Here is a 13,311-nt window from a genome sequence, read left to right as displayed (position 1 = left end):
ATATTCAAAATAACCCACAAACTCTTGTCTTCCACCAGTAAAAAAAGATTTACAAAGATTAACTGAACAATTTTTATAGTCTGTGAAGCAAAGCCCAAATTAGTCAAATACTATAGTACTGTGGGGGTGTGGTGTGAGGTGGGTGCACACCTATAATCTCAGCACACCAGAAAGAGGATCATGTCAAAGTTCAAGGCCAGCCTGAGCTATATAGTGAGTTCAAGGCCAGCCTGAACTGCATAGTGAGACCCTGTCTTAAAAAACAAAACAAAACAAACTCCATACTACTTAATAATTACAAGTGGTATTTTCACATACCATAAACATTTAAGATACTAGTTTTAATCAGTAACAATCAACATTAAATTTGAGAGACAAACTCAAACTAAAAGATTAATCATGGCTATTAGGCCTCTTTATGATGTCTACCCTACACCTGAAGGGTGTATTTTTTTCCTTCCTCTTCCCTCCTTTTTTCTTCAGTCCAAACTCACTCTGAGAGCCCATTTTTTTCTTTTTTTTGAGACAGGGTCTCACTATGTAGTTGAGATTGACCTGGAACTCACTATGTAGCCCAGGCTGGTCTCAAACTCACAACGAACCTCCTGCCTCAGCCTCCCGAGTGCTGGGATTACAGCCGTGCACCACCATGCCCAGCAAGCCCATTTTTTTCTTACCCTTCTGTTTTTACTACTTTTAATACATATGAAACTGCCACTATTAAGAAAGGATTTAATCAGGCCAGGAATTTAGATCAGTGGTGCTGTGCCTGCCTTGCTAACACAAGGCCATGAGTTCGATCCCCAATACTGGGGGAAAAAAAAAAAAAAGAATCTAATTGTGCCAGTTATATTACTTTTTTCACTGAAACCCTGTATGATAAAACCCAGGGCTTACCATCTGGACTGTAAGATATTTATGAGTACATCCGATTTGTCAGAGAGACACACATGACATACATGTATGCCTCCCAAGTATTATTTAATTAGGACTAAATTATAACTAGAAACTTGCTGAATAAAACTGACACACAATTTTATGTCAATGTAATATGAAGAATTATCAAATTAAGTACCTCTAAATATTTATGGCACTAGATCTAATTGTTAAATAAGATATTGGTTTATTGCTAATTTTATGCATGGGAGATGTAAACATAAGAGTTAAGGACAAACTCATCATTATGGAAATTATAAGCCTTGCTGGATTTCCTTAAAACTTTATAATCTCTGGCTTGCTCCAGGGAGTTTAATAACCCAGTTTATTTTAAATATTAATTAATTAATTAATGGTACTGGGGATCAAACTCGGGACCTTGTGCTTGCTAGGCAGGCAGTGGAACCAATGAGCTAAATGCCCGGCCCTAAAACCCAGTTTTTATGCAAACTGTCTAGAGAACAGACCAGGTGTCTAATACTATCAGATACTATTTCCTGTTTCTTGCTCATTTGGCATTTGTTAATGTTTCTACTTTTGGGACTTTTTTAGTTCTCTTCCCAAATTATACTTCATCTCTTTCTTCTTTCTTGTCTTCTGTTTCTGCCTGCCTTCCCTTTCCTTTGTAGCATTTCCCTTTTCTTTTGTAATACAGATATAAAATTCAGTTATTTTACTAATATTTTATAGAAAGAGGCATCCTTTATTATGTTCCCATTTAATAATAAAGTATTATATGCATTGTATTTTAAGGTATATCATAAAAGTTTTAAAAATATTTTACAAGAATTTTATAATTATTATGCTATTATCTAGGTGTACTAATACATTTATACGACTCTTCTTTTCTTTTCAACTTCCACCCCATTTCATTAAAATTTTCAAGTGCTCTGTATACTTGGCCTGTGCTTTCTTAATACTTTTTCCTCCTATAGTCTCTATAATATGATTTATCTTTTCTATCTCACAGAAACTCATCAAAGAAAACCAATGGCCAGGTATAGCTGCACAAGCCTATAATCCCAGTACAGGAAAGCTGAGGCAAAAGGAATTAAAATTCAAGCCTAGCATGGGCAGTTTAGGGAGACAGGCCTCAAGACAAGACAAGACAAGACAAAAAAGAAAAGAAGATAGAGGTTGGGGTGTAGTTTAATGCAAAGGTCCTAGGTCCTAGGTTCAATTCCCTAGTATTGCCCCTCCCCAAAAAAGAAAGAAAGAAAAAAACCAAAACCAAAACAAAACAAGAGCAGCAAAGCAGTGGCTTCCTCCTGTTCAATTTCAAAGATCATTCTTTCAATTCTTTCTCTTCTTGGTCTTCAATTTCACCTGACATATATATTGGTTCTTAAAGCTTAATAACATTGACTTCCAAGACACTATGATTTTTAAGTTTTTTTATTGTTTTTCTGATCATAAATTTTCTTAATTAATTTACTTGGTGGGGGTGGGCCCCAATATTCAGTCTTTAACAACTAAGTTCTCTCTATTCATTTGTTCTGCTGGGGGTTATATTCATTCAAAAATTCCCTCTCCTCCCTGCTCTTCCCTCTTCCTCTCTCTGTGGTACTAGAGTGTGCAGGGTCTTTTGCATACTAGGGAAGCATTCTACAACAGTGATATAACCCCAGTCCCAACCACTTTAATTTTTTTTTTCTTTTTTGGTATTGGGGAGCAAATGCAGGACCCTGTGCTTGTAACGCAGGTGCAGCATTACTGAGTGAAATCCCTGGCCCCCAACCATTTTAATCTTAATTTTCCCAAAATCTTTTTTATTCTTTTAAATTCTCTAAAAACAAATTTTTCAGTTGTCTATCAATACTCATCTGAACACCTCTAAATCATTCCAATATAAACCAATATTTGTTTCTCAGTTCTTGGCTGCTATCCTCACTATTTCTCAGATCTCTGAATACTTCAATTCCTTTGATTCTCATTCTTCTAACAGCTAACTAGAGACAAAGTGCTCCCCCCTTGCATTTGCTCTCAGTTGTGATTCTTCCCATTTTCATATCAAGATGCTTGATTCTCTTTTTATTCCTTTAAATTTACTTTGTATTGTAGTACAATATGAATAACATAAAATTGTTAGATTCTAAATAATTTTTAAGTGCATAGTTCTAAGGCATTAAGTATATTCATCCTGCCATGCCAGCCATTATCACCAACTCTATAACCATCAAACAATAACTTCCTGTTCCTTTTTAAACTTTTAACTCTTCTAGTTATTTCTATTAAACATATTCTATGTATCTGTTAATATAAGCTTCAGCGAATAACATTTAATAGTTTTACCCAGTTCAAACATCTGATATTGTTTGTTTTTTTGTGTGAGATACGTCCAAACTGATAAGTAGTCCAGGCTCGCCTTGAACTCACAGTAATCTTGCCTCTCAGCCTCTCGAGTGCTGGGATTACAGGCATGTGCCATCACACTTGGCCTGATACTGTTTTTTCCTTTTGTAGTTCTGAGGATTGAACCCAAGGCTTTCCACATGCCAGGCAAGCACTCTAAAGAGAAGCTATACCTCCAGCCCGTCATACTGCTCTTCATTACTAATCATTTCAAAATCAGTAGTCATCCTTTGAATGTAGTAGTTCTGTTGCTGGTTACTACCCTAATGCTGACTGAGGAATCATTTTAGTTGGACATTCTTCTAAACTAAAATTCTGGCTTAGAATGCTAACAACAACAATAAACCTGTGCCAAAATTATAATAATAGAACACTTGTTATGCTATGATAATTATTGTTCTTTTCAGAAAAATGCACCTTAAGGCTGTAATGTTAAGTGAATTAAATATCACATGGTTTCTCATACATGAAAAACCCAAATTATAAATAATATAGCAACAGGGATATGTCTTTTGCAAATGGTAAGGGGACCAAAAGATGGGGAGAAAGGGAAATGAAAGAGAAGTAAAAAGAATTAAGGTGCACTACATCCATGTACCAACTCCCTATGATGAATGCAATCATTATATACTACAAACGTATTGATTAAAAATTTTAAAATTAAAAAAAAATACACAAGGTCACAGAGGTACCAAAAGAATAAATAAATATTTAAAAAGAAAAATGCCTTGAAGTCTGTGCTTTTATCTAGAATGTACTTCTAAATAATAATTGATGGACTTTAGTTTATCTGAATAATCATTAATTCATTATGTTTCAGAATTATAAATAGTTAATGACTTTAAAGTAAAAATAATTTAACCCTACTATTAATCTGTTTTTACTAAGTAGATCTATTTCAAAAATATGTTCAGTGCTGGCTTCTTTTTCTTTTGATGGTATTAGTCCTATGAGACAGAAACCTTAAACAACTCTTTTTGTAATTAACTATGAGAACACAGTGTACAGGTTAGTGGTTAAAATTTCTATATTCCTATCAAGGGGAGAAAAAATATACATCCATTTGAATATTTCAAGTAAGCCTCAAACATACAACCACATTAAATGAACATTCTTTTCACTGAAAGGGAAGATGAAAAGGAGAAATGAAATAGAAAAGGATTGAGAAAAGAAAGAAGAAAAGAAGGAGTGAGGGCAGGAGAGAGGGAGAAAGGAAAAGGTAAATGCGCACAAATTATTGTTGCTTCTAATTCATTATAGGGTCAACTTAAGAAATATAAATGGAGGGCTGAGGATTTAGCTCAGTGGTTCTGGCGCCTGACTCACAAACACAAGGACCTGAGGTTCGATCCCTGGTACCACAAAATAAACAAACAAACAAACAAACAAACAAACAAATAAATAAATAAATAAATAAAAGGAAAAAGAAAAAAGAAAAATATAAATGGAGCTTGTTTCAAATACTCAGACTGCATGTTAGGAAAATGATGGCTGCTAAGGTAATCAGACCAAACTAAAAGCTGTAACTGGCAATTAAACTGTATTGAAGATGAAAACTAGGAGTCTTAAAAACCAAACAAACAAACAAAACCCCTGCTTTCTACTGATAATGCTTGTGAACACTAGATGCCTTTGAACTAAAGGTTTAAAAGTAAAAGAGATTCTTGCATAAAAATTAATATAAGACACAGAAGATATAAACATTTCACTTCAAAATAAATATCAGCATTTGACAGTGACTCTTACCTGGGAAGAGATCTGTACATCTCATAAATATCTCCCAGTAGATCAGTCCAAGTGCATACATGTCTACTTGCTTCAAAGCTGATTCACAGTCCCTCAGGTTCACAGCTCCTTCTAGCACTTCTGGTGCCATATACCTAATTGTACCAACCTGACAAATTAAAGTGATATTTTTCAAAACTAGAATAGCACTAGATATTCCTATGTATAAAAACTTTGTAAGACATAGAGAGTAAAAAAATTGCAAAAATATGTACACCATTTAATATTTTAAAATTCATAAAAATACATTTATGTATATGTGGATGCAGAGAAAAAGATCAAGAAAGATATGATTGACAACTAAAGGGTGATTACAAAAAATCAATTCCTACATACTTCCTAATGTGTGTCCAAATGAGTTAAAATGGCAATGGTTTATAAAATGGACCAATGAACTGGAACATACTCACCTCACTGATGGCTGCATTGTCTTCTTCCCCTGGGCGCACCAGTCTATTTCCTGTCAGCCTCATGGACAACCCGAAGTCACTAATAACACAGGTTCCATCATTTTTCACCAGCACGTTTCTACTGTTTAAGTCTCGATGGGAAATTGCAGGTTTATAATGATCTGTTTGAATAATTTAAAAAATTTATTAATGCTTAAAATTAGAATTATTGGGCATGAAATGAACAAGCAAGTAATAGGAACTGTATAAATATATAAGTATCATTTTGCAGCCCATTAGTTTTCTAATAATAAAAAAGGGTACACACACCAAAAAAATCAAAGTTTCAGCTCATTACTATTTTCTAACATGACTCCTATTGCTTGTATAGCTAATTAAGCATTAGACTTTCAGCTGAAACTAATAGCAAATATGCTCCAGCTCCTAACTGTAAAACAAACTGAATTCTCTTCATTTTAGGGTGGCAAAAGGAAGCAACAAAGAAAGAAATATTTAAGCCAGGCCTGGTGGCACAGGCCTGTAATCCCAGCACTCGGGAGGCTTAGGCAGGAGGATCACTATGAGTTCGAGACCAGCCTGGACTATTTAGTGAGTTCCAGGTCATTCTCAACTACATAGTGAGACCCTGTCTCAAAGAACCACCCCCCCAAAAAAAAGGCATAAACACACATAATCAGCTTGGCTTAAGTATCACTGAAAAATTAATGAATAATCAAATTATTAATAATTAAAATCAAATTAGTGAATAATCAAAATTCTACATGTCATACTGTTCTCTTACATCTTAATGAATTGAACCTATGATGGTTCATCTACTTCTATTTTATTTGTTTTTATTTTTAATTAATCAATTTTGTTTTTTGAGACAGAGTCTTACTCTATAGTTCAGGCCAGCTTTGAACTTACTATGTAGCCCACACTGGCTTCAAACTCACAGCAATCCTGTCTGAGCAGCCTGAGTGCTGGGATTACAGGTGTGCTTAACCATGCCTGGCCTATTTTTTAATATTTTTGAGACAGGGTCTTACATGTAGTTCAGATATGCAGCACAATGCCTAGCACCTGCCAGTGACTTAGCCAGATCACTAAGCCCAAATCAGGTCTTCAAATCTAACCAGAAATAGTTAACAATGCAATGGGAGTACAAGAGGAGATGGTGTACCCCATAAGATAAGATTTGTCGTCAGGTTTTATAGAAGTGAAGCCATGTTTATTCATTCCATTGCCTGGTTAGCCTTATCACTAGACTATAGGCTTCATGAAAGTAGAAACAGAACACGTTTTATCTGAAATTAAAAGGCTTAACCTAGAGAAAATGCAGGGTAAATTCTTGCTGACTCAAAGAAAGAATCTAACCTAAGCCTCTTATAAAACATTGTATTATTTTTTCATTCAAGGAAACTGATATAAACATTATATGAAACATAACTGTAACTCTAGAAATGAAAAAAACAAGTTCTATAAGCAGAATTTTTGAAATTTAAAACATTCCCTTAGGAATAAAAGAAATAATCAAATTTAAGTGAATGAAAAGTCTATTGACTATTTGTATTTAGGAACAGACTCTCAGTATTTAGATATATTACTGTCATTAAAAAACATTCAAATACAATTTATCAACTACGAAATTATAGGCAGAGGATAATGATCCCTATGATATCAGAAACTAAAACAACAGAACAATATGAAGAAACAGTAAGAGTTAACAAATTTCTTCATCTAGGAGTTGATTTCTTTCTCATTTTTCCCTTTCCTATTTCCTGTTCCAGTGCACCAAAACTTTTATTTAACTTGGCTTCTACTCAATTCCTGTTATCTCTTAGTTCAGATGAAACCATAACATAAGTAATATGGTATAATATTGAGCTAGTATTTATATAGGAGAATGTATAGAAATATTGGAAAATGTTTGTATACTAAATCAAATCAATATTTAAATTTTTAAAAACTTCATACTCAGGGAAAACTAACATGGAGAACATGTAACAAGTCAATGAGGCAACCAGAAGGAAAACAGGTTAGTATATTTTTTATTACTAAAAGAAAAAAGAAAAGAAAAGTTAGAGAGTGAGAGAGAGAGAGAGAGAGAGAGAGAGAGAGAGAGAGAGAGAGAGAGTGTGTCAGAGTCAGAGAAAGCAGCAAGGGAGAGAGAAGACAAAAGAAGAGACAAGTTAGGGCTCAATACCAGTGCAAAGGACAAAGCTACAGACTGCCCTTTTCTTTTTGAGTTCCCCTTTGTTTCATTTTGATATTTCTTTTTTTTTTTTTTTTTATTGCAGGAGATTTTTATTTTTTTTCTTTTTATTGAGTATATTAGGACAATCTAGGCATACAATAGTTATATTCATTACTGGGATCCTGTACCTTTACATGACAGGTCTTGGTTCTCATTTTTCCCCCTTGTCCCTGCCCTCCCTTCATCCCCTCCTCCCCTCCCCATTTATAAACACTTTGTTTCCATTTTTTTCATTTTCTCATATTTTTTCTTTTCCCTTATTCCCTTTCCCCTACCCTTCCCACTTTCCCTACACCTTTAGCCCTTTACTTCCTATTTAACATGATCAATTATCCCACTGGATCTTGTGTACTATTATAGTTTTGCACACCAGAGAAACTATTCGGTATTTACACCTGTGTGACTTATTTATTTCACTTAAGAGTATATCCTCAATATGTATCCATTTTCCTATGAATCACTCTAATTTGTCACTCTTTATGGCTGAGTAGTGTTCCATTTTATAGAAAAACCACATCTTCTTTATCCAATTTCCAACAGTTGGGCAAATGGGCTGTTTTCAAGTTTTAGCTATTACAAACTTGCTGCTATGAACATAGGTGTGCATATGTCACTGGGATATGATTCTTTTAATTCTTTAAGAAAGATACCCTACAGAAGGATGGCTGGGTCAAATGGAACCTCTAGTCCCAGCTCTTTGAGGTATCTCCATATTGATTTCCATAGTGGCTGCACCAGTCTGAGTACCACAAACAATGGAGAAGGGTTCCTTTCTCCCCACAACCCCACCAACATTTGTTATTGTGTGATTTCTTGATAGCAGCCATTCTTTGTGGGGTGAGGTGGAATCTCAGTGTTGTTTTCATCTGCATCTCTCGAATCACCAGTGATGTGGAGCATTTTTTCATATATTTACTTGCTGCTTTTATTTCTTTGTCTGAGAAATGTCTGTTCATTTCAGATGCCTCATTTTGATATTTCTTATTTGAATGAATATGGTTGGGGCCAAAACATACAAGGACTTTTGCCTTTGGGCATTGCATATACTAGGCAAATATCTCAAAGGAAAGCACTCCAGGCTTTTATTTTATTTAGACCCATACACACACACACACACACACACACACACACACACGGATCAAGGATGGAAGATAAATACAAAACTACTTAGTAATATTTTGAAGTCTGGGCAATCTATATGCATTTTTTGTGTGCCAGATTTTTGTCTGGTAGTGAGCATGCATTGCTATTATGAGACAAATTCACAGGGAGAATAATTACAAATAAATAGGATCAATTTCCTCTTATTCTGAGAAAAAATAGCTGAATGAGAATAGTACCAGTACTATTTCTTAATACTGAATTTCTACTCTGAGCAATAAAGTTTTATCTGAAGATACTGGGAAGAACAAGGGCTGGAGATTTAGCTCAGTGATTCTGCTGCCTGCCTCGCACGCACAAGGACACGAGTTCAATCCCAAGTACCAAAAAAAAAAAAAGTTGATAGATACTGGGAAGAACAAAATTCTCTAAAAGAACGCTTTAAATGTTTAAAATACTATCATACTCTTGGAAATCTTTTTAAAGAAATTAGGCAAAATCATAAATTCAAAAAGCTAAAGTAATTATATGAAGTTTTTGAAAAGGTAACAGGTCATAATATTAGTTAATTTTTTAGAACGGCCGTTTAAAAAAATTTCAGCCGAAGTTTGACTTGAAGCCTTGTTGAATCATGCAAACCTTGAAAAGGGAGCTAGGATAGTATTCTAAGTTCTTTGCTAAGCCAGCTTTTAAAAGGAATGATAATACTTGAGAGTGCAGGAACAGAGTCCAATGGTTAATGTGCTAAAGCACTAAAGAAAGCACATCAAGTGCTGACATAGGCAACTAACTCAGGTCAGTTCTGTACTCAGGAAAAGCAAGATGTCAAGATAAATGAACTGATAAATTATTCAGAAGATATTATTTATATATGAAGCATCAGCTAGAAAAGATGATCCATGCTATTATATAATGGAACAAAGATCTAAGAAACTGATACATTAAAGATCTCTTTACTAAAGAGGTCAAGGAGACTGAAAAAACAATGTTAGGGCTACGAAATGACAAAAAAAATGTAGTAAGGGAGGAAAGCTTGAGAAAGCAAAGACAGAATTATCACAGCCAAGCTAATTTAGGGGTGTCTGTGATGTGAGGTGTATATTGAAACAAAGTGAGAAAGCAAATGTATTAAAAAGAAACGCTTTGAACCACTAGCAAAATGTACATGAAAGTTGAGCAAGGCTAGTTATGACAAAGAATATAATTCTCCCTCTTTTACACAGTAAAAGAATTTGTTATTCTGAGGCAACAATACACTTTGCAAAACAACAACTATATTCCCAGTCTCTTTTATCTCTAAGTGTGAACTAGTTTTTGGAAACAAAATGTAAGGACAAGAATGAAATTTCTGTAGGTAAAAGGAGACAATTCTTTTTACTTTTCTTCTTTTCTATTTTTCTGCATCAATTATAGCATAATGGACAATGAGGCAACATTGAAAATGAAAGCCACATATAAACGATGCGAGAATATAGGAGCCTTGTGCACTGAGAATACCGTCAGGCTGCTAAACCAACCTGGACACCTAGAAAATTTCTTTAGATTCTTTGTGGTGCTGGGGGCTGAACCAGGGGACTCATGCCTGCTAGGCAAGCATTCTAAGATACATCCAGAGCCCTCCTCCTTAGCTTCTTATATAAGAAAAGAAAATTTTACATTCTTATTGAAATCAACATTAGCTAAACCTAATTCTAGTTGACAGAGGCACTGATTTGTAAAAATATACATGTGGGTTTTATACAAAGACTAATCTATGGAAGAAAGATCAATGTGATGTTAAAACTAAAGGTGACGCTAGGTATGGTGGTATGTCTGTAATCCCAGCACTCTGCTTGGCTGAGGCAAAAGGACCACAGGTTTGAACCGAGGCTGGGTAACTCAGAAATTTAATGATGATACTCTGTCTCAAAGTAAAAACTGTTGGGGATGTTGCCTAGAAATACAGTGTACAGAGGCTCAGTCCTGTAGTATTGCCCAAACAAGAACAAAACCAAAACAAAGAAGTGGTTATGCAATAAAATAAATACAAGGAAATACAGTCTAGCTAAAAGATTCTCAGGGTCTACAAAGAGACCTCAGGGGACTGATAATCCTAGAATCAAAAGTTGTTTTTTTTTTTTTTAAGGTACTTGGGAGTAAATCCAGGGCTTTTACACAAAGCTACAACCCCAGCTCTTTATTTTTGAGACAAAGCCTAAAATGCTAAATTGCCCAGGCTGAGAATGAATTTGTGATCTCCTTGCTTCAGCCTTCCAAGGTGCTGGGATTATAGGCATAGACCACCGCACCCTACTAAAAGAACATTTTCTTGTTTCTTGTTCTTTCAATGCTGAGGACTACACCCAGGGCTACATTAATTGTAGACAAGTGCTCTACCACTGCGTCATATGGCAGTGCATTTTTGGAGTTTTCAGAGCTCTGATTAGGTTCTCAGTGGGATTCATGATCCAGAGTTTTAAAATTTTTTTCCTTGTTCTTGCTGTTACATTTCAAATATGGCTCCTCTTACTGGATCTTTAAAAAAAACAAACTGGTTAATATAATCTCTAAATATGTGAATTTTGAACCCATTTGAATGTCATTCATTTTCTATTCACTATCTTACCTCCTCGTGGTAATTCTGTGTGAAGATAAGCCAGCCCTCTAGTCACAGAATGAGCCAGGCGGCAAGAGCCTACCCATTCACTTGTATGAAGACTCAAATACTTGCAGAGAGATCCCTATGTGGAGGAAAATTGTAAAGAAAAACAAAAAACAAAAAACAAAAAACAAGGAATTAATTTAACAGGAAAAGGTAAGTTTGCAACCTAACAGAGGACTTGCATCAGCATGAAGAGTTTATGAACTACATTACAGAATCTTGAGAAAGGCAGCAATGTGTATCTATGTAAAGAAACCAAGAAAGAGGATGGAAAGGGAAGAATTTAAACATCAATTTTTATGTCTCCAATATTAAAGATTATATATGGGGTTATTTTAAACTATGTTTACAAATGGCTTACAAGCAGAAAACAGAAGGCTTTTATAAATGTAGTAAGCTCTTTCTATATCTGTGGGTTTCATATCCACGGATTCAACCAATCAAGATAAAAAATTACCAAGGGCTGTGGACTATAACTCAGTGGTGAGAGTGCCTGCCTAGCAGTATCACAAAAACAAAACAATAACAATTAATTAGTATTGAATATGGATACTATTTTTTCCTGTAAATAAATTACACATGATGTGCCTGAGTTGTATGAAAAAAATACCACCTGCCATTTCATATGAGTGACTCGAACATCTGCGGATACTGGCATCTGTGTGTGTGGGTGGGTGGGGTGGTAAGTTGTCCTGGAACCAGTCCCCAAGAAAACTGAGGGATGAATGTATGTATGTATCTGTGCTACTCAAAGTGTTTATCCACAAACTTCTCCCAGTCTCTGATGAGGTAAGGAGCTTTACACTAGAATAAATATCAAAGTACTGCTTCATTCCCTGAGAAAAATCTAGCTACCAAAAAATCAGAAGAGAAAAAAAAACGGAGAAGGGAGGAGCAAGAGGTGAATAAACAGTATAATTAGTGATGAATCTGATTCAAATTCTGGCATGAGCTCTGTATCTCACCGCAGACCATTAATCACCAGACTATGAACCAGCAATGCTCTTTATTATAGATATCTTCCCGTAAGTCTGATTGACAGTTAATATAAATGAATTTGTTTTTATGAAAAACTTACATTGGGATAGTACTCCATCACAAGCAAGTATTCCATGCGCCCATCTGCAGTGACTCTCTCATCTCCAACTATAAAGCGAGCAATGTTGTCATGTTCCATCAAAGGCACTCGGTAAATATTTTTTTCATTGATAAAATTCTGACGATTTGCAAAAGAAAACACTTTTACAGCAACTGGACGCTCATCCAAGGAACCTTTATATACTGCTCCATATCGACCTCGGCCAATTAGCTGCAAGTTTGTTTTTTAAAAGGCAAAGTATTAATTCATATCAAAATTTTCATGTCAAAATTGAACATCAAACTTACTAATCAAATACAAATCCACATGATATGCTACAGCTTTCTACTGCTTGCAACAACTATCAAGAAACTACTGACCACAGCACAGTGTACCAGTAACCTTGTCCAATGTGATCATTAACCTCTCTGGAAAACTCAGCTGTCACTTCTCAGAGTCTGTCATTAGGATGTGAGGACAGCCACAGAGATACTGCACAGGATACGTAGATTTTTTTTTTTTTTTTTGGTTTACTTTGAGAGCTATTGTTCCACTTGCATGTGGCAGAAAAATGAGATTCTAGCAAATTTCTTGTGTATTTTTATTTTTATGTGTCTCCTTCTTATCAATGGACACAGACCAGCTAATTTGGCCCTAAGAAGAAAGCTGCAGAGGCACAACTGCCTTCTGCAGAGATGCATGTCACTACATTCCCAGGTGCCCTTCCCCTGAGAACCGGGAGCTGGTGGTTCTGGCCCTGCAGGAGTAAAGG

General features: G+C 35.2%; 1 protein-coding gene across 1 annotated transcript in view; it reads right to left on the bottom strand.

Moving 5' to 3' along the window:
• Bmpr2 (bone morphogenetic protein receptor type 2) overlaps window positions 1-13,311 on the bottom strand; it is a gene marked incomplete at its 5' end in the record, with an annotated part of 189,328 nt that overhangs the window by 29,023 nt on the left and 146,994 nt on the right. The window contains 4 exons of the mRNA XM_010616216.2: window positions 5,035-5,182; window positions 5,484-5,644; window positions 11,426-11,540; window positions 12,540-12,770. Coding sequence (XP_010614518.1) covers window positions 5,035-5,182; window positions 5,484-5,644; window positions 11,426-11,540; window positions 12,540-12,770 — 655 coding nt within the window. The remainder of the gene's footprint in view (window positions 1-5,034; window positions 5,183-5,483; window positions 5,645-11,425; window positions 11,541-12,539; window positions 12,771-13,311) is intronic.

This window comes from Fukomys damarensis, unplaced genomic scaffold, assembly GCF_012274545.1.
Source record: "Fukomys damarensis isolate Sample0158 unplaced genomic scaffold, DMR_v1.0_HiC HiC_scaffold_16, whole genome shotgun sequence".
Lineage (NCBI taxonomy): Eukaryota > Metazoa > Chordata > Mammalia > Rodentia > Bathyergidae > Fukomys > Fukomys damarensis.
The sequence above is the reverse complement of the archived record's forward strand: the minus strand, read 5'-3'. Positions and strand labels throughout refer to the sequence as shown.